Source organism: Pomacea canaliculata, linkage group LG12 (genome assembly GCF_003073045.1).
Source record: "Pomacea canaliculata isolate SZHN2017 linkage group LG12, ASM307304v1, whole genome shotgun sequence".
Taxonomy (NCBI): Eukaryota; Metazoa; Mollusca; class Gastropoda; order Architaenioglossa; family Ampullariidae; genus Pomacea; species Pomacea canaliculata.
Genome location: NC_037601.1, coordinates 6,156,089 through 6,176,577, shown reverse-complemented (window position 1 = coordinate 6,176,577; position 20,489 = coordinate 6,156,089). Strand labels below are relative to the sequence as shown.

General features: G+C 36.5%; 2 protein-coding genes across 4 annotated transcripts; one reads left to right on the top strand and one right to left on the bottom strand.

Moving 5' to 3' along the window:
- Window positions 1-51: 51 nt before the first annotated feature.
- Window positions 52-6,777, bottom strand: LOC112576728. Its single transcript, XM_025259397.1, has 5 exons — window positions 6,289-6,777; window positions 5,833-6,033; window positions 5,384-5,554; window positions 3,685-3,854; window positions 52-2,570 (listed from the first exon to the last, which is right to left on the bottom strand). The coding sequence occupies exons 1-5, from the start codon at window positions 6,458-6,460 to the stop codon at window positions 2,043-2,045; spliced, it is 1,242 nt and encodes a 413-aa protein (XP_025115182.1). The 5' UTR covers window positions 6,461-6,777; the 3' UTR covers window positions 52-2,042.
- Window positions 6,778-6,890: 113 nt separating this feature from the next.
- On the top strand, window positions 6,891-19,501 carry LOC112576729 (GDP-mannose 4,6 dehydratase-like). Of its 3 annotated transcripts, XR_003101893.1 has the most exons (14): window positions 6,891-7,006; window positions 8,600-8,644; window positions 9,204-9,291; window positions 9,953-9,964; window positions 11,878-11,987; window positions 12,403-12,595; window positions 12,780-12,884; window positions 13,205-13,332; window positions 14,011-14,129; window positions 14,988-15,084; window positions 16,038-16,106; window positions 16,287-16,360; window positions 16,682-19,015; window positions 19,052-19,501. XR_003101893.1 is itself a non-coding variant. In XM_025259398.1 (13 exons), the coding sequence occupies exons 1-13, from the start codon at window positions 6,941-6,943 to the stop codon at window positions 16,686-16,688; spliced, it is 1,113 nt and encodes a 370-aa protein (XP_025115183.1). In that variant the 5' UTR covers window positions 6,891-6,940; the 3' UTR covers window positions 16,689-19,501. The 3 variants fall into 3 exon arrangements, 2 of the variants coding, with proteins under 2 accessions (XP_025115183.1, XP_025115184.1); XM_025259398.1 differs by having other exon boundaries at window positions 16,682-19,501; XM_025259399.1 differs by lacking the exon at window positions 9,953-9,964 and having other exon boundaries at window positions 16,682-19,501.
- Window positions 19,502-20,489: the final 988 nt, after the last annotated feature.

The following is a 20,489-nucleotide window of genomic DNA, read 5'->3' as shown; positions in this document are numbered from 1 at the left end:
TTTCATATGTTGCAGTGTGAATATATTCAAACAAAAACCTGTCAGGAATGTTAGAACAGATGTTTAATATAGTGTCATAATACAAAAAATTAACACATAATACAAAGATTTCTAAAAATCTTTTCTTAGATATTAATTTTTGTGTACATGCTACACTACATGTACACATGTCCACTACATGTACACATGTCGGCAGTGTATACAACATTTTCTTTTGCATATTTAAAGTTGGTTAAAAGGTAGTTGAAAAGCACAAAGAAAAAAAAATTACAATATTAAGTGAATAAAAAATATTTGCTAACAATAAAAACCCTTTCATCTCAATACACTTTCTCAGACATGATTAATATACACACACACACAAATATAACAGGAAATATAAATTATGTGTAAATATATTAAAAATGTGAAAAATAAACTTTTTTTGTTCCTTCCTTTTAAGCAATAAATTATTAGAAAATTACAGATTTTAACTGAATAATCCTGACGCTGATTTCTGTTTATACGCACAAGATATGAGACATTGTTAGCAGCTGCATCATTGAACAAACAGAATAAACACTGAACTGTTTTCAACATGCTTAAGACTTTCCACATAGACTATTTATTGCATATCGGTGATGACATTAAAAGGCAATGGTCAATGACGGAAATCAGAGCCAGTGTTTTAACCTTATTTGAGAGTATTTCTTAAACCAGAATAACGTTTACAAATCTTATAAATAAAGCAGTGTATGTGTGGAAGTGAGGGATGCAGGAAACCTATAGAAATTTATGCTCCTTGTTTGATACTCACCAAATTAATACATAAATCTGTTTATTTTCATATTACATGAAGGTGAGCTCAAACCGCTTCACATTAACAGCCACACATCCATGAAGGTTTATGAGCACACACCTTAAGCAGGCATCACTCTATCATTCACAAAACACACAGACACACACAATCATGGAAACATTAGCAGCAGAAAGCAACACAATACCACTTTTAACAGCTGGGTCAACTGAGGGAAGTAGGCTGCATCATACAGGTATTGAACCAGCAAGTATGTGTGTTTGCACCCCTCAAGGTGTGTGGATACATACGCTGTAATCACTCAATAAAGTTTTCCTCAAAATGATATAGGACAGTCGACATTGACTTTCTGGTTTTTCATTACAATTAAGTGATTAAATCCACAGATGGAAGAGAGTTTACATTTTTCATAAACAGCAGTAGACCCTAGTCTTGTAGTTGCCATTTGTATGAATAAATAACGTGTAATTGCAAACAATTGAAGGACTTTTGCTTACATAATACAGGCAATGTGACAGTAAACTAATAGGAAATTCAACGTTTGCTGAAGATGTAACTTGAATGTATGCTGTTGCATGGCTGCCATCTTGCATTCAATGTCTTTTTAAACCCTAGCACACATACAGAGGCACTGCTCTCCCCTTATCTTTCCCCTACACAAAGACTTCTGTTCAAGAGTACATCACATATCTATTACGTGAGAGTGTTGTCAATAAAATATAGCTAATTTAGCCGATTAAAAGGTACTTAGTTTAGTTTTAGTTTATCCCTTGTTACTCCTCTAGGAGCATAAGGCCGCAACAACACCTCACCAGCAGACCCCGTTTTGGGCAGCCCCCCTCAGCTTAATGTGGTTCCGATGTTCTTTGCCTCGCTCTCTACTGTTCTTGATTAAATGGTAATAAACATATTTTATAACATGAAAATATGTAAAACAGTGTATCACAATTACATGAATCTTTAAAACTTTTTATAAAAATCCATTAGTAAGTAAAAAAGCCTATCTGAAGACAGCTGGATGTAAAATATCACAAATCAAAGGTAATTTTAGCACACCTATTTACAGTTATATAATTTTATAATGATAAGCAGCATGCATCACCTGTTCAAATTGTTGCGTCTGCATGTTTAACTGAAGCCTTTTAAATATTTTACACACACACACACAAACCAAATCTTGAGCATCTGTCCACCATTATTGCCAAAGCAGCAAGTTTTCACTCTAGATGTTTACAAGCATTGTTTTTTACTTGCTGTTAATGTGACTGTGGTTTTCACTGATATCATTTTCATGCTTCATCCATTCCTCGACACCATTTATCTCTGTTCCTAATGCTACACAAGAAGGTACAGCCAGCATGCCATTTGTCCTCTGCTGGGAATAGCTGCCACAATCAATGGCTGGTACAGCCCTGTATCCCATGTCACGGAGTTCATGTGGATCATCTCCTATTCTATTCTCACCCAGCATTTCCTCAGAGTTTTCATTGACTGAATTGTTCCTCGATGTTGAAGCCTTTTTCTTGTTACTCATGTCATATGGTGAAGCCTTTTTCTTGTTCCTCGTGTCATATGGTGAAGCCACTTTCTTGGCTTCTGGCTCTGACAGAACAGAAATAGTTTCTGGTTCTGTTCCTTTTGTAGAGGAAGAATGTGATGTAGGCTGCAGACTGCCATCTTGCCCTCGGTACCAGATATGCCTGAAGGCATCAATCTCATGCCCAAAATAGCGCAGAATGCAACTTCCTACTGAATCGTAAGAACTGCTAATAACCTGCATATAACAAAACAAAACAAAAACAAAAAAATGAAAACCCTGTTAAACAAAGTGAGTCAAAGAGGTGCAGTATAAAATTAGTAGCTGGGTCAAGTAAGGAGAAGTATACTTTTGCAATATTATTGTGACGAAGGATGGGTCTTACTCGCTTGAGGGTAAAGGGGACACTTCTACTGGCTTACTTCAGGTCAGTAAAATTTAGACAAAGCAAAAAAAACACACTTTCCTCCCAGTACACAAAAAGAATTTGTGCAATTTTCTTCACCAAAACATTATCATACTATATTACATTAACATTAGCACATTTTGCATTATGTCCACAGTATTACTTAAGTTTACACTTTCTGTGACGGCTATGACTTGATTAGTTGTAAGATAAGGTTTCATCTTCCCTCACAATTCTTCCCTCCTAACCAAAAACACCTTTCACTTGTCAAGGGCTTGGGCCCTTTGTTCCTCTGTGAATGTCTTTTATCTTGCCTTGTTAAGAGCACACCATTGGATGCACAGAAACACTGCTGCTCAGTTGGTGGAACTGTGTTTATAGACCCAGCCTTATGGCACCCCCTCTGCTTCTACCCTCCAGACAAGTCTTAATATGTACACCACTGTCTCTCACACTAAATAATAATAATGAACATTTATAATAGTGATTTTCTAACAATTTTACAGAGTTGATATACAGAAGTAAACTGAATCACCCTCAACTATGCACCTATTTTCACATATAACAGACATGCTAACTTCTACAACACACATTTGCTCATGCACAAAATAAATACAGACACATTATAGGCATGCACCCTTTAGTTAAATCTTTTCTAGAATGCTCTCTGTATTGTTTTTAACCCTTTCACTGTGCAAGAGTTTTAAAGAAAGACATGTGTAAAAGGGGGGAAAAATATGTAAATATTTCTCTTGCAGTGAACAAAAGTATTGTAGTCGACATTTAAAAAAAAAAAGTGCTCCAAACACAAACCTCATGTTACTAGGAACAAACTAAGAAACTATCAGCTCTTATGCCATCAAATCATTTGCTATTGATGGAATGCATAAAATGGCTGACCAGATTATTTACTTCCAGAATGTGGATAAAAAAAGGGATACTTGCCTCTATTTCCAAAGTCTGATCACCAATGGTTAAGTTAGCCCGATACATATTTGTGCGTTGTGACCCGAAGACCCCACAGCTTGTCACCTGCCTTATTACTTCTAGTTTTAACTCCTGTATGATGTCATCACGAAGGGTGGATACATCACTCCCACTATCCACCATGAACTCTGCACAGGATATGCGCATTTATTTTATAAATTCAAAAAAATCACTAATTTTTTGCAGGGAGATAAAATATGTTGGGAGGCCTGACATCTTGTGTTCAATTCACTCTAAACTGATTTTATCATGGAAAAAAATGTTGTACTCCTTGTGTCTTTATTAGTATTTAAATGCCTTAACAGGACAACATAAAAAGATGCAAAATTTGAAAGTGATCATGTTAATGTACTATCACTTTTTGTTTTAGTTTATAGTTTTATTTGTAAAAATAATTTTCTGGAATGATCATGAAGGTAAACTCACATTGTTAATGTGAGCAAAAAAATGAGCAAAAAAGAAATGCATTTCAATTTTTTTTTTAGGCCCTTTGCCCCTCCTGGGGCATAGGCCATCGACTACAGCCTTAACTGTTGTCGATGTTTTGGTAGCAAGGATTTGTTTTTATGGGGTGGGGGTGCTGGCCCCACGCCCAACCCTCCTCCTTTTTCAGCCGGGCTTGGGACCGTCCTTGACGGAGGGCAGCCAGCCCTGTAAACAGATGCCACGTGCAGAGAAAGAACAGCATGCCCAAGACGAGAAATGAACACAGGGCAGCCAACCTTCACTGTATTGGTGACAGGCGCTAACAGCGCTAGCCGTTGCGCCACTGGGCTCATTTCAATATTACTCATATAATATTACTCATAAAAAATGCTAGTGCTGTTTTCAACATCCATTACTGTGACTCACAATATCAGTATTCTCTACCCATCGTGAATATGTATCCCCTGTATTCATCCGTGCTATCTATAAAATACAAGGAGTTTTCAGACTCCCATTTTGTTCAGATTTTTAAACAGCAAGATACAATTATTAGATAGAATTTATTACTGAGCTATAGAAAAAGTATTTGTCATTGTTTTTGTGTTAGTAATGTCATGATATTAATGCCTGATATAATGAAGCTGCTTTAATTAAAAGTACCATGTTTCTATGCAAGTAAAATGGTGTAACTGACATTGATAGCAACAAATATGACCATGTCAGTCATCATCTTTGGTTTATTACACAATATAAACTCTTGTGTTTTTTAGACTTCCATGTCAAGTAAGACTTGGCAACTTTTCATCATATTTTTCAGGATTTTTTTTCATGATTTATGCAAGCTTCTACATGATTGAAAACACTGCATATTATCTGTGTTTTATCTTAAAAGTTTTCACTTTTCCTTTCAAGTTTGTGAGTTAATTCTAATTAAAATTTAAAAGAAATTAATATTTTTCCTTCTCTTTGTCAACATAAATATACATAATAATTTTCTTCCTTTTAAAATGACAAATCTTAACATAAAATATCATAGTCTCGATATCCTTTTTCATTATTAAATTGAAGTAAATGCTGAGTGAAATTAACTAAGAATTTTGAAGTTTGCTTCAATTTTAGGTGATATATTGCACTTTTTATAAAATTGAATGCTTTATGAAACACTGTTTATTATCTTTCTGTATCATGAAATGGCATGTGTTAATGCAATTTTGACAGTGCAGAGCCTCACCCATATTCCTGGACAGTGATATAAGAGGGCTTGTGGACCTTATAGTAGCTTGGACGCACAAAAAGGGGTACTTTGCCTTTGGTAGATATGCAGGAAAGCCCCACCATCCTTCAGTCACCACGACTCTGTTAGACTCCTTTTTTTGCTTAAGACGTCTGCGCAATACTTTGACTGAAAACACACATCGGATATGAGCACAAACCTTAACGTTAACACAGTGTCTGGCTAGATTATACCATCCTTACTGTGTATGACAGCAACACCAGTTTTAATTACCATTTACTGGTAATGAAAACAAACAGCCGGAATCCCAAACTAGTTACAATCTGCCTTACATGGTAGAGAAAACAAACAAACAACAAACATTTATGTATGCATAAAATCAGTAGAGACTAATGGAAGCCCGGTCTAAAAGGACTTCAAATATTTTGCTTATGAAACCACATTACCTGCTCGTTCAAAGCGTCGTTGATGACCTGGAAGTGTAATTTCAAGTTCATCATAAATCTTATCCTCTGGAAGACTGAGGCTGGCCACTTTGTTCAGGTCTGTAAGTCTGCTCTGTACAAAACCCTCATAGTAATGCAGGAGACCATTTTTTCTCAACCAGTGGAAAAGCTGATGTGTTTTGCTTGTCTTGTAAGCTTGTGCTGTGTAATATTGAATTATGCATTATGACAATTATGTATTATGACCACCTTTGGTTTTGTCTCTTAGTACTTATAGATGCAGGCTCTCTCTCTGTTACTCTCCAATCTCACCCCTATAAACGTCGGCATTCATGAACATGCAAGGAAAAAAAAGCTAAAAATAATTGAGCACTATAATTCTGATGATAATAGAAAAGATCATAAAACACTACTGTATGTATGTATGCAAGTATTCCTCCGAATCAATGTATTTACCTGCTTTAAGGATGCAATGAATGTCGGAAGAATTCTCGATTCCTATGGTACGCAAGTCATCCACGGTAAGGTGTGCGATATCCGATTCTTCGTCAAATCCTCTAGTCAGAAACATATTAAAATGGTGCTCCAAGCCGATCGCGGCAAGAAAATCTCTCAACGCGTCTGACATGCCAGAGTTTCAGTAGTTTCAATTCACATTAATTACAGTGAGAAATAAAATTGTCTTTTTTTTAATTGCTAAAGCAGTTTTCGACACATTCAAACGACCTAAATTTGCTACAATGGCTTGCATCCACAATTGGCCCAGTGCTGCTTTTGTTCAATGCGTACTTGATTGTTAGAGGATAAGATTACAATCTCATGATATATTTTAATGCTTCACAAAAACACTTTTAAGAAACCGGTTCGATGAAGTTGAAAATACCGTCAGAACGTAGACGTATAGCATGTCTACACTTCAGATCGCTGGAATGCACATGGCGCTGCACTGCTTTGAGAAGCCAGAGCAGACTAAACAGCCTCATTCATTGGCTGCAATTTTGGAATGGCGTCCGTAGAAACTAATTGGATGCAGTGTAACACTGGAACACGAAGTTGTAGACGTCATCAAAATGTCCACGTGACCTAGCGTGCGTGGCACAGAACAAACATGGCGGCCTCTACTGCACAATCATGTCCTCGCCGAGTGGCTCTTATAACTGGAATCACCGGACAGGTTTGTTGAAGTTGAGACCAAATCGTTTCACAGTATCAAAACCCACGTGCTATGTTGGCTGTATATAATAACTAGAAGTGTAGACTTTTAGATTAAGCTACTTTTAACGATATTAACGTACTGTCGATCGACAACTATGTAAGTTTATCACATTAAAAAAATTGAAATATACAACTAACGAAATGGCTTGTTAAGTAAAATGTTTAAAAAGATATAATAATGTCATATACACGCTAATAACATAAATAACACCGTTGAGCATGGTTTTTATTTACGATTTCAGCTTAGCAACTGAATCATTGTGATACTATTATGCGAGATGACTTATTTTCAGTGTAAACATGACACATACGTAATTTCGGCCGGTTATTTCAGTACATTTTTCCAAGTCCTTCTGTTGCACTGTGTACCTTACTTGCCTTTTCCAGTACTTCCATTTGGTACATTCATAAAAGATCACCGCACCCTTCTGGGGTCACGTCGTACCACGCCCACATCCATGCTTAGTGACGGTTTTTTTTGAGGTTCAGAAAAAAACAGGTGTGGCTAGTGAGAGGATATATTCAGGCCGTGGTTATCGGACGTACTTTCTGTACATAGTGTGTGTGAGAAAGAGAAAAGAAATGTAATATTTGGGAGATAGCCCTGTGGAACCCCTGTATGCTTGCCTTGACCTGGGATATGCTTGCCTAGCGAGCATTGTAAAAATAGGGTCCCTGCCATTCAGCCAGGCATGTCGTAAGAGGAGACTAAGGTTGACACCTCACCTAGAGGTAAAGTAGGTTGTGGTAGGGCTAAAACCCACCATGTAAAAAAAGCCTGTTACAGAGACCATTTGTGAGATATTGCTCCTGTTACAGAACAGTTTTTGTGTGACATCTATATTTCAAACCAATTTTAAGATCAGTAATTGGCTTTTATTAGTATAACCTATATGATGTTGAGTGTTTTACAAAACAATTGATTTATTTTGAAAAGTGACTATGCTTTCTTTTAAGATGTTAATAAATTTGCATTTAATATTTAAAGCAATAGATAAAAAGAACTTTAATGCATATGCTGACAACTTACAAGTCCTGCATTTATTATTATTATTTTATAGGCATGTAAAAAAAGGGGGGAAATACAGCTAATGTGACTTAGAGAAATGCCATGCATGAGTTTTTGTTGACACATGTGTTTTAGTTTCATAGTGGATTCTGTATATCTTTTTGTTGCCTAGAATTCTCTTTAAGTGATTCCCGGTAATTTCTAACACTGGAGGTCACCACCTCGAACAATGCATGATTTTCTCGATTGATTTGTTTTTGGGGCATGGGTTGATTCCATTGGCACTGGGACAATTTGGTCTTTAATTTGATTTAGGCAATTTACTGTGTACTTCTGACTGCAATCACATTAACATGCAGGGACCAACTGTCTCATGAGGATTTACATGCTCTGCACCAAACCTCTCATGTGAAAGAGCAAATGACTATATATAAAAATACAGCTAGCTGTTTCATTAGCTAACATTTATTTTTGTGTATAATAATATTACTGCATTTAAACCTAATTAAGAGGTTTACTGATGCAAAATCTGTTTCTTTCTAGGATGGTTCCTACCTGGCTGAGCTGCTGCTCAACAAAGGTTATGAGGTAAATGCTTTTTGTTTTATTTATACTGGTCATAATATTTTACATTTTATTATAACAGAAACAGCTAATGTTACAGGTGCAGTTTTTTCCTCCTCCTGGACATCTTGTGTTTAATAGCATGTTCATCATATTCTTGTCAATCATATTAAATAGTGTAATACCTTGGTTTTTGGTTGTGAAGTGCTAACTTGTTTTAAAGCTTTTTTTTTCACCATGACAGTGGGGATCACATGCTGCTGTGATATCCTCTTCTGCACATTTTTTTTCTTTCAACATATTTAGTGAGAGGTATATTGGATGTATTAATATAACTGATCCCAAGTTTCTGACTTTGCATTAGGGAGAAAAACATAATTTTTTACTTGGTATTTGTGGCCACACAGTTATATATGTGTACATTGTTTACTCATATACCTTCTTTGCAGAAGATATAGCATATTTATTTGCAGTAACTGAAGTGGTTAACATTTTACGAAGAATCTCCATTATTATTTAAGTTTTAACAGTTAAATATTTTTTAAACAGTTACTTTTCATATTCATGGATATCTGTATTTCAGGTCCATGGGATTATCAGAAGAGCTAGTACTTTTAATACAGGCCGCATTGAACATTTATATGCAGATCCAAAGTCACACCGAGAAGGATGTAAGTACTCACAAGAAACGGTTCAAAGAAAATGAAGAGATGATATATGTTTAAAACAAGCTTCAAATATAATTATCCAAGACTAATAATGTATTTTAAATGCTCATTTATGAGATACAATTTTCCACTTTCTGAGCAAGTAATTGCTCCATTTACAAGATAAAAGTCTTTGCCAGCATTTTAAAAAGCATGTAACCTCACATCTTGTGATGTCATGCAGCAGACTTCCCTGTTTTAGTAACACCTCATAAAGTAACCAAGTTAAAATTTTAAGATTACTTTTCTCAAAAATAGTGACAGCAATGTGTCAAAGTGTTTATAAAACTGTTTGACCATAACCATAAGGTTATAACATATGGACTTATTAAAACATGATGATTATAACTGAAAGAAAACAGAAGGCAGAGAGATGGATATAGCTGTTTCAAACTATACAGACCATCATTGTTATTGAAGATTTTAGAGAGAGATAGAGCTATTTCAAACCTACAGACCTTTATCATTATTGAAGAAGACCAAAAAAATCTTGCACTTTGTTATGTTGTTGATGAGATGCTTGTAAAAAAAAACCCCACGGTATTTATTGTTTGTGATGTTGGTCTAAAAGCAACATTTGTTGTCCACTGGTATCCAGACAATTAAATACATGTTTAACTTTCAGACACCACATGTGGTAAGAAGAGGTCAACATCTGTAGCTTGTCATAGCATGCTTACATGTGTACTCTTCTGGTGATTGGTTATTCTGCTGCATTTTGTGTTATAAATTTCTTCTGATTTTATGTTTTGTGAATGATGTATGAGAAAATGAAGGTAAGGTCTAGATACAAGTTTTTAATTTGAACGGAAAATACTTACCTGCTATCTTTTGCTTTGCATATGTTTGGTTTTATTTATTTCTTTATGATTCTGCAAGTTGCAAAGCATACTTTGTTTTAATTATGTCAAAATGCACATGGCATAGCACTTTGGACTTTTTTAATGAAACATCACATAGGTTTGTCACTTTGCTAGCATTATTTTTATTGGAAGCATTTTTGTTAATTTTAAAAGCACAGCTCAAAGGAGGAGTTTGTTGGAGACAAGAATCAAATGTTGGAATATTCTAGCAATTTATGCACCTGGGTATGGAAAGCTGTGCAAGTTATCACTAGTACTCTGCTGCATTTTCTTTTTTGTATCAATATTACGGCTTTTTCCGATGGAGAATAACATATTTAGCAGTTGCTGAACATTTCTCTGTAGATACAGGGGCTTTCTTCAACCTTGAATTAGAAAACATCCAGTGTATTACATATGCTGCTTGAAACAAAATGCTTTTATCGATGCACACATTGGTCAGTCTTCGTCATTTTGTAGTCTTGTCTTTGAGGTTCATCTTATGGTATGAACTGGTCTATAACATCATTCTAGCCCACCAACTAAAAGTGATTGCTTCAGAATTTTCTCAATTGGGATAATAAAATCAATATTTAAAGCAAAGCCATGAAATATTATACATGTATATTATTTGTAAAATAAACCAGCTGTAATTTCCTAACATTTTTTGCATAGCTTTTATACCTCTTACCTTCTTTTGCCTGTTGAGACACTAAAGCAGGTCTTTATGTTGTGTTCACATGCACAATGTTAGATCAACCTACTAACGATAAAAATTTACAGTTAAATACATATTTTATTTCAGAAATACAAATCAAATTTATTTTTTAAAATTGATTTTGAGCTTGAATTCCACGTATGTTGGTCAGTTTTAGCACTGCAGAAACAAAGGGAAGTGTGTTTGGTGTATCTAACCATTGCTGGATCACATGAATTAATGTCAAATACCAGTTTGGGGGTTTCTTTTGTTTTTGTTTCAAATATGGTTTTTCTGCTATAGTTATTATTGATGGGGTTACTACTGTTGCTGTTGTCACTACAAATGTTTTTGTTGTGAGTTTAGGTTTGAGGTTAGAAATATTTATAATATAAGGTATGGATTTGGTAATTACAAAACATTTTTGTCACATTTCAACTTTCTGGGTTTTAGTTGTCATTTTTGTCCATTAGATCTTGTAAACTTAATATTTTTCATTAACGAGAAATGTTTAATATAAGTGACTTTGCATAACATTCAAATTGACTAATAAGTTTTCATAATTTGCTTTCTGAATGCATTTAGTAAAATATGCACATTCGAAATGCTATCCATTTAATTTGATTTTTTAAAAAAAGTGGATGGGAATAGCATGCTCGCTAATTGTGATTCAGTAATTACGAGTTGCCTCAGAGTCTTAGGAAATCATACATTGAGACATTGTGGTCCATATTGCTCTTTGAAGTTAAAGTGAAAGAGCCCTGAGACAGGGCTTCTGTTAAGGCTAAATTCTTTGGGGTCCGAGGGACCCCTTCTTCAGAGTTTGAAGGGGTCCCTGTTCTTCGCCCAAATTTGAAGGGGACCCCATTGATGAAAATTGAAGGGGTCCTCCAAACTTTTAATGCGTACTGTACGCAATTTTTTGCGTAAGCAGAAGCCCTGCTGAGAGCCCTTGCAATCAGAATTTATATATTGATTTGACAAGGAAGAAAAATTTACATAATTTTTCAGCAATGCATTTGCATTATGGGGACATGACTGACAGCACATGTTTGGTGAAGATTGTCAGTCAAGTGCAACCTACAGAGGTCTACAACCTGGCTGCCCAAAGCCATGTCAAGGTAAGAATACAGGTGTACTTGAGGTGAGAACATAGGTTTACAAGTTGCAAGAGCTGTGATTAGGTAAATGCACAGTTTGCTGTCACTGTGTGCACTATGGTATTCCAAGGCATCATGATAGTTTTAAAAAATACAGATAAGTTAAATCTTGATTTGTTTATTGTTTATTTTGATTAATATATTTCAGATGTGTTAATACTATTATGGTGATCAATGTGGTGCTTTTTAATTTACCTACAGATTAGCATCTTGATTCATGGTGTATAACCAACAGTTTTGATGATTTATCACAACTTCACTCACATAAACACACTCTACTGTTCCAAGAATGGTTGACTAGTGAAATCTGGGTCAAAGGGACTTTGATGGTGTAATCTGCTATTTATGTCTTTTTTTATGTCTCATCTGTTTTTAGGTGTCCTTTGAGTTGGCTGAATATACAGCAGATGTTGATGCTACAGGGACACTGAGATTATTAGATGCCATCAGAACTTGTGGACTCACTGATCAGGTTCGATTCTATCAGGCTTCAACCAGTGAACTGTATGGCAAAGTGCAGGAAATCCCTCAATCAGAAAAAACACCATTTTATCCACGATCTCCATATGGTATGTCAAAAATATTGAGAGATGAAAATATTTTAATGTTGGCCTTTGACAGAACTTTATGAGAAGTGGCTAGCAGATAATGATAAATTATCCCACTAATGGCCTTTCCTAGATACACAGTTACACAAAAGATATATTTGCATAGTCTTTTCTGTTCATCGTTTTGTGTGTATGTGTGTTGCAGGAGTTGCAAAGTTATATGCTTACTGGATTGTGATCAACTACAGGGAAGCTTACAATATGTTTGCCTGTAATGGCATCCTTTTTAACCATGAAAGTCCTCGAAGAGGTGGGTTTCAACGTTTTGTTCCCTCTGGCACCCCCAACCCAGCACATCCCACATAATTCAATTTTTATTATTTTAGTTTAGTTTTAGTTTAGTACTTGTTACTCCTCGTTACTCCTCGAGGAGCTTAGGGCCACACCTTATTATCTTAGTCATGGGTTATTATTAAGACCAGTTCATTGACTAACCTGATAACACTGCACATCATGTGTGACAGTATGAGTTGGCATTGCATCAGTTTGTGTTGAAATATCATCAGCACCTTGATTTACAGATCAAAAGCTTACAGACCTTGATGGTAAGTAACTATTTTGTTGTTGTAGGTGAAACCTTTGTGACCCGTAAAATTACAAGAGCTGTGGCCAAAATCTTCTTGGGCCAGCAGAAGGAGATTCAGCTTGGTAATCTGGATGCTAAGCGAGACTGGGGTCATGCAAAAGATTATGTTGAAGTGAGTACACAAGTTTGCACTGATGATGTGCTGTTTTCTAGATGTGTATATGTGATTATGTCCAAGAGATCAAAGAATTTCTAATTTAGAATTTTTGTATGGATTTTTTAATTCATTCCTTTACTTTGAAACAGCATGGGCTTTATCCCCCAGATTAGAAATGAAGAACAAGTGAGTGTTCATGTTCATTTAATGTTCATGTAAAAGGTGACTTTTTTCCAAACTTAAGAAGGAGCATAGAAGATTGAAAAATAAAATTTGAGGATTATTTTAAAAATAATTTCATCACATCATATTTTGCATTATAGTAGGTGGCAGTTATGTCCAGAAGGAGTAAACCTTCAGATTCAGACCTAAAAGAAAAGTTATATTTTTTCCATAAAATAATAAAAACTTTTGGACATTCCCATTTGACATGTATAACTATAAGGTGTAAGGTTTGTGCTCTGAGCCTCATTTTTTTTTTATCTGGTACCTTTAAAGTTTAATTTTTGTATGAAGGCACAATGCAGGTACTGCAAGTGTAAATTTTGTGCAAGTTCTAAGGATGATGATGATAATGTAAAATTTTGTCTGCTTTATAATACTTGAATATTTTAGTCATAGAATCTGTTGTCACTGTACAACTTGCTGGCCATATTTGGAGATTGGAAGCACTGTTGTGTTTTTCTTTTCCAGGCTATGTGGCTCATTTTGCAGCAGGAAAATCCAGACGACTTCGTCATCTCTACCAATGAAACACACAGTGTCAGAGAATTTGTTGAAAAGGCCTTCAGAATTGTCAAAATAGATATTGAGTATGTTGCTTTAAATAAAATAATGTCCCTAGTCAGAGGTGATTCTTAATGGTCTAGAAAACATTAATTTACCCATTTATTTGCTATTTAATAATATAATAATGCTGGTGTTTAATTTTTAATCTTAAAGTTTAAAATTACACGTTTTTTCATGAAAGTAGTGAAAAAGCTGTTAAATTTAAAATGCAGTTTTGTTGACACACCTTCTGCTCAAAGTTAAATTCATTAATGGAAAAGAGTTTTTGATTCATGGGATAGTGAATGTAAACTTCCTTTTTTAAATTGCCACATTTAGCATCTGAGTGTGACACCTGAGGCATTTAGTTTTAACTTTTTTTGGCGTGATTTGCTTTAATTCCTACTTATTTACTTGAAAGGAGCCTGATGATAGAAAAAGAAGCCGTTAAAATGGGACTAGACTTTTCTTCTTCAGATTGTAAATGTTGCTTAAGTAATACATCCCACAATGCTAATAGCACTCTGACTGTACAAGAATAATCTTTCAAGACTGAATAGGATTTTCCTATCAGTTGTCTGTGAGTGGCATTCCGCTTATCTGAAATATGTCATGTGCACGCATCAAATATTAACACTCTACACTTAGAAATTTTACTTTTGTATTATTGACTTCTGTTGTGTCAAAAGGGTGAGAACAAAGGTTGCATGATAATTATAGTTGAGAAACCTTTGATCAATCTCCATGCACATTCATCAAAAATTCTGATATCTGTGCCTTTTAGAGGTGGCATTTTGAAGCCCAAAGTAGTACATGTATTAAAAATCCTGGACAAAATGTGGTTGACATTGCTTCTTAAAAGCTACAGTTTTTGTTAGTTGCGTAATATCACATTGTTGCAGGTGGGAGGGCAAAGGTGTCAACGAAGTAGGGAAGAACAAAGAAACTGGCGCGATCTTGGTGCGAGTAAACCCTAAGTTCTACCGTCCTACAGAAGTGGTGAGTTAAGAACCGTCTAAATTATAATCAATCTAATGAAAAATATTGCAGATTTCTTTGAGATGTATAATACTAAAGCAGATTTCTGTTACATGTATTGTAGAGTGATTTAATAGTATAATATCTTGGAGAGGTACGGCGCTTAGTCTTAAATATTAGTTTTATTCCTAGGTATGTCAAGACTTGATTTAAAGAATTTGGTTGCTGCTTTGTGCAGTGGTTCACAAAATAAATGTAATTAAAATTAGCTGCAGATATCCTCACATTCATCCCACTGATGTGACCATTTCGGTGCCTTCATTTATCACCCCCCAAGTTTGCATCCTGTTTTTCATTGTCCAGCTCACTTCACCTCCCATCTTGCACAACAGACGCGCGTACTTTCTCTCGTCTCTTCCTGTACCTCACCTCCCTTATGGCGCTTTAAGATGATAATCTTGGCATTGTGAAAAGTTCAGCATAGACTTTTACTGTATTTGGGCGCTTTATTCGAAGGGAAATAACTACTGAAAGGTGGAGCAATTTCCGACTAGTGAATGAGAGAATCCACACATGAAAATCTTCTTCCATTATCTTTCATTGATTCATGTGTGGCATTTTCGATTGATCATTTTGTAAGCATCTTTAGTGAAAGAATGTATTGTTGCCTAAAGTTTAGGCTTTAATTGGATACTTTTATTGTCATTTCGGGGAAGGGAATTACTTGAACGCTTGCATGTACACACAGGGGGAAGGTGCAGGGTAGAGGAGGGGAAGGAATTGTTGTCACAGGAATAAGAGCAACACATGTTCTCTTGACTTGTTCAGCGTGCAAGAGTTGGTAGCTGGTTGACATCTCCTAAGGTGTGTGGTCACATGCTGTAGCTCTGTGTGCCGGAGCCTCTCGCCAGTGATATAGAGGAGAGTCGATTTTGAAGAAAACAGCTAACACTTCTTTTTCGTTTATCTTGTAGGAAATTCTGCATGGAGACTGTACAAAAGCACAGGAGAAACTTGGCTGGAAGAAAACATATTCCTTTGACGTGAGTGTACTCCGCTTTCATTATCTGAATAACACAAGACATCAGAAATCGCACCTACACAACCACCCATAAGCACCTAACCACCACATACTCTGACACTTTTTACCCATGGCAAAGACGCATGTGTGCTTGCATATTGAACAGCGTGTTCTGAAGACAAATTTGTTTTGCCCTGAATAGACGCTAGTTCAAGAGATGGTCGAGTCGGACGTGGCGCTCATGCGGACAAACCCTTGGCTTAAGTTTTGTCTGAGGTAAGAGATTTCGAGACGGATTCGTGTTAGTTGTAGTCTGATTTTGAGACCCTACATAGGAAACTTTCAAAAAAAAAAATTCATTATTCTTTTGTAAAATGGAACATTTTTTCTAATCTTTTACGTGTGATTGGCTACAGGAACCATTCCGCAAGTCCTATGAATAATTTGTATTGTGATGTAAGCAAACAAGCACTTAGTTAACGCATGTTTAGCAGTTAGGAGAAGAAAACAAATAGGATGAATTGTTGCCTTAGAGGTTTAAGACTTGCTAGTACGTTTTAGCATTTCAGTTTGAATGTTTTTTGTTTTATTTTCCAGACGTTGACAAGAAATGTACTGGCTGTGTCGACCATCTGTACACATTCCATGAAAGGAGCAGGAGTCATTTTATTCTCATTGTGTTTTGTAGTGAGGAGTTTTCACGAACTGCCTTGTGAGGACTGTAGAGTGGAGCATAATTTACTAATGAAAGGAAACTTGACACGCTGTGTGCACACTAAGGAAAACATTCGTTTACTTAAGGGGCCAATAACAATGGCGGCCTGCAGGGTGTTAGTGTTGCAGATCATTTGTACGTACCTACACGTACTTAAGTATTTTAACAGGGTGATTCACGAGTCTTACCAAGTTGATTTTTCCTGTAAAAGCTGGATACAAAAGTAGAGGAAACAAAAATAAATAGAAGAAAGAAATAATTTTAGAAAAAGAGGTATGGAAGTCACAGTGTATTTTATTGTCCGAGTCAGTTTTATGAAAAATCTAAAAGCTTATGTCACTTGCAGTTAAGATTCCTGCGTTGTAAGAGGTAAGTCTCTGCGTCTGTATTCCTGCAGTTGAGGAACTGCATTGTGGGTTACTCTTGCGGGCGTCTTTTAAATCGGGTTTCAAGCTGTCTTATTGCTGCCTTAGCCTGTCTTGGCTAACCTTTTGTCTGACAGACATTAACTACAGCTTGCGTCTGTCTGGGCTAACGAACTGCGAAATCAATCATGTTATAGTTTGCTGAGCAGGTTAAAGTCCCATCTTAACCGCATAAAGCTGTCGTTCTCGTGGTGATCGGGGCGCACAGCATTTCTTTTAAAGGCCTTCAAAGTGCAGTTTGCTTGCTCAGTACTGGAGTTAAGGATTAGAGTCGGTAACTCCGTTGCATTCGCTGCTGAGTAGTGTTGTGAAGTACTTTTCTCGTAAAGAAGTTTAGGTAATACTTTTATTAAAAATGTAAATATTTTATGCTTAGTTTGTACTTCACAAATGTACAAGCTGCTGGTTTCCATCGAACGAGAAAAAATGAAACTTACAGAAAATTTGTAAAATTTTTAAATGGTCCCAAGAATTTTTTTTTATAAAATCCTTATTTCAATCGGTGTGCTTGTATATATTGCCTATGTGTCGCTATTGAAAATATCGTTTATGGGAATCTCGCTGCTTTTACATTGTGTGCTCTCCTGATAGAAAGGCATGTTAACATACTAACGCCATTCCCTGTATGCATGCGTGCGTGTTTGTTTGTACGTTCAGACGACGCATTTATGCGCAGGAAGGTAAAGTGGAGCAGTTGCAATAAAGCCGCGTGTTAAGGCGCGTTCATGTGCACGTTCTTATACACGCAAGGTATCTTTGCCTGGCTTCATCAAGGAGTGATTTGTCATGAGCTTGGGCTTGTGCGATGTTAGGACTCTCTTGACTGACGAACAACTCTGTGTTCTTGTTGCTGAATGGTGAGCATCTACCAGTTAATTGCTTTAACCATGTGACGACACTGCTGGCAACACTACAGTGGCCTTAAGCTTGCTTATGGCATTACTGCTCTCGTCACACATAATCCGCACCATCAACAAACAAACGATGGATTTTGAGGCTCTGTACCCTGGTTCGTTTACAACTGTTAAGTATGGGAGAAAAGATCTCGTAGCAAACCATGATTGGGTGTTCCAGTTTCTTCTGTTTTTGCATGTTTCTGGGCGTTCATGTTTGGAAGTTTTTATATTTTTCCACGGGGGATAATTGTTTTGTTTTAAATGTTTTATAAAATGTTTTTAATATATAGAGTTAAGTATTTATCACAAATACAGCCATGAATTTTTCCAAGTCATTTTACTTGATATTTTTGTCAGACACGTCGTTTTAAATAAGTTTTTTGCGTGGATTTCTTGCAACACAAGGTACATAACCTTCGGGCATGCCCGCAGTGGGGCATCTGGCATGCAGAAAGCATTAACAGTGATACAGGTGTTTGCGAGGTGTCAAATGATGGGATACAGCTGCCACGTCAACATAGTCGGCCACCACGATGATGGTGCACCCGTCCTTGCGTGTACCCTGCCACTTGGGTTAGGTTGAGAATGTTTTCGGCATCTTACCATTTGGTATGAGTTTAATAGAATAGGTTAACACTACAGTGCTAGGTTGTATTACTACTAGTTAATAGTAGCACACGTCACAACACTACAATACTAGGTTGTATTACTAACATAACACTACAGTAGTAGGTTGTATTGCTAACATAACACTACAGTACTAGGTTGTATTACTAACATAACACTACAGTACTAGGTTGTATTGCTAACATAATTACACTACAGTACTAGGTTGTATTGCTAACATAACACTACAGTACTAGGTTGTATTGCTAACATAACACTACAGTACTAGGTTGTATTACTAACATTATTTACACGACAGTACTAGGTTGTATTACTAACATTAATTACACTACAGTACTAGGTTGTATTGCTAACATAACACTACAGTTTGTATTACTAATTAGTAGTACTCGTCATAACAAAAGGTGTAGACGAAAGGCGATTATACTTCATAAGTTGGTATCTCTCTGTACCAGTACATTATGGATTAGACTTGTCTTCCCATACCTACAAGTATTATATATAAATAATTATATAATACTGCTTCCCACCCAAGATAAGCGAGAAATGATGTTCAAAGTGTGAGTAGAAAATATCGGCTGTGTAATTATCATTAGGTTTTCCTGGAAACACTGTATTAAGCGGGGGTGATGTTTCTGTTAGTTGCATATCATTTTCACGTTGGGATTTTCCATTTTATATGTGCCGTGGTTTGCTGGAGAGTTGCTATTGCACGGAGGTTTACTGATGTAAAATAAAGTGGGTGATACTATTATTTTTTTAATCTTTGTGTGGCATGAATGAAATTGCTGCATGTTGAACGAGCTGCTCTTTTTTCAGATCACCTTTGCTGCATCTGATTTTTAAAAAGGTTTTTGGGAGAGATTGGTGATCATCAGCTACAGTTATGTGAGGCGAGTGTGACAGTGAGGCAGTCCAGCCTCGTGAGCTGGTGTCTTATCCACAAAACATTCTGTTCACAGTCTCGTGAGCAGCATTATACCGCTGCACTACCGTGCCATCCTTACGTTGACTAACAGTTGGTATCAAGTAGATAGCACTCATTCACCGAAGACTGTCTTTCCTAAAAAAAAAAAAAGAAATCTGCACCTAACCAGTTTTTAGCAGCGGTTAGCGCCTGCCTCCAATACAGTGAAGGTTGGGTGTCCTGTGTTCAGCTCTCGTCTCGGGAACACTTCTTTTTTTGCATGTGGCATCTGTTTACAGGCTGGCTGCCTTGTCGTGATCTAGTCTTAGTTGCTGGCACAGCATAAAACACCTATTTCTGTCCCTCCTCTCCATAACTAGTTTCCTTGGTCTAAAAGTCGGTGCTGTACTCTGCTTGCATCGAGGGCATTGGCTCGTTAAGAACCAACTTTTTTTTCTTGTCTCCATGAGTAAACACACATTTCGACAGGTAGCTGGTTGTCCTGGGAGACAGAGCTCTCAGCTGCTGTCGGGCCTCGCCACGCGGTGATTGGGAAAACGAAGAAAGAAATGGACTTACCCGTAACAAGCTTCAGAACTGGAAATAGTAACCACCCTCTTCTTTGTGATTGTCTGCCTCCAACTGTTAATATTCCAACGGCAGTTAAAGGTGTTGAGCTAATAGGGTGGGTGGCTAATAGGGGAGTGGTAGACGGGTGCACAGCGTGTGAAGGGGGGATGAGATGTGGGTACAAGTCATTCTCTAGAGAGAACGAGATGTTCGATGTATGCATCCCCATCCCAACTGGACATATATTTCTTTCTTCATTATCGTC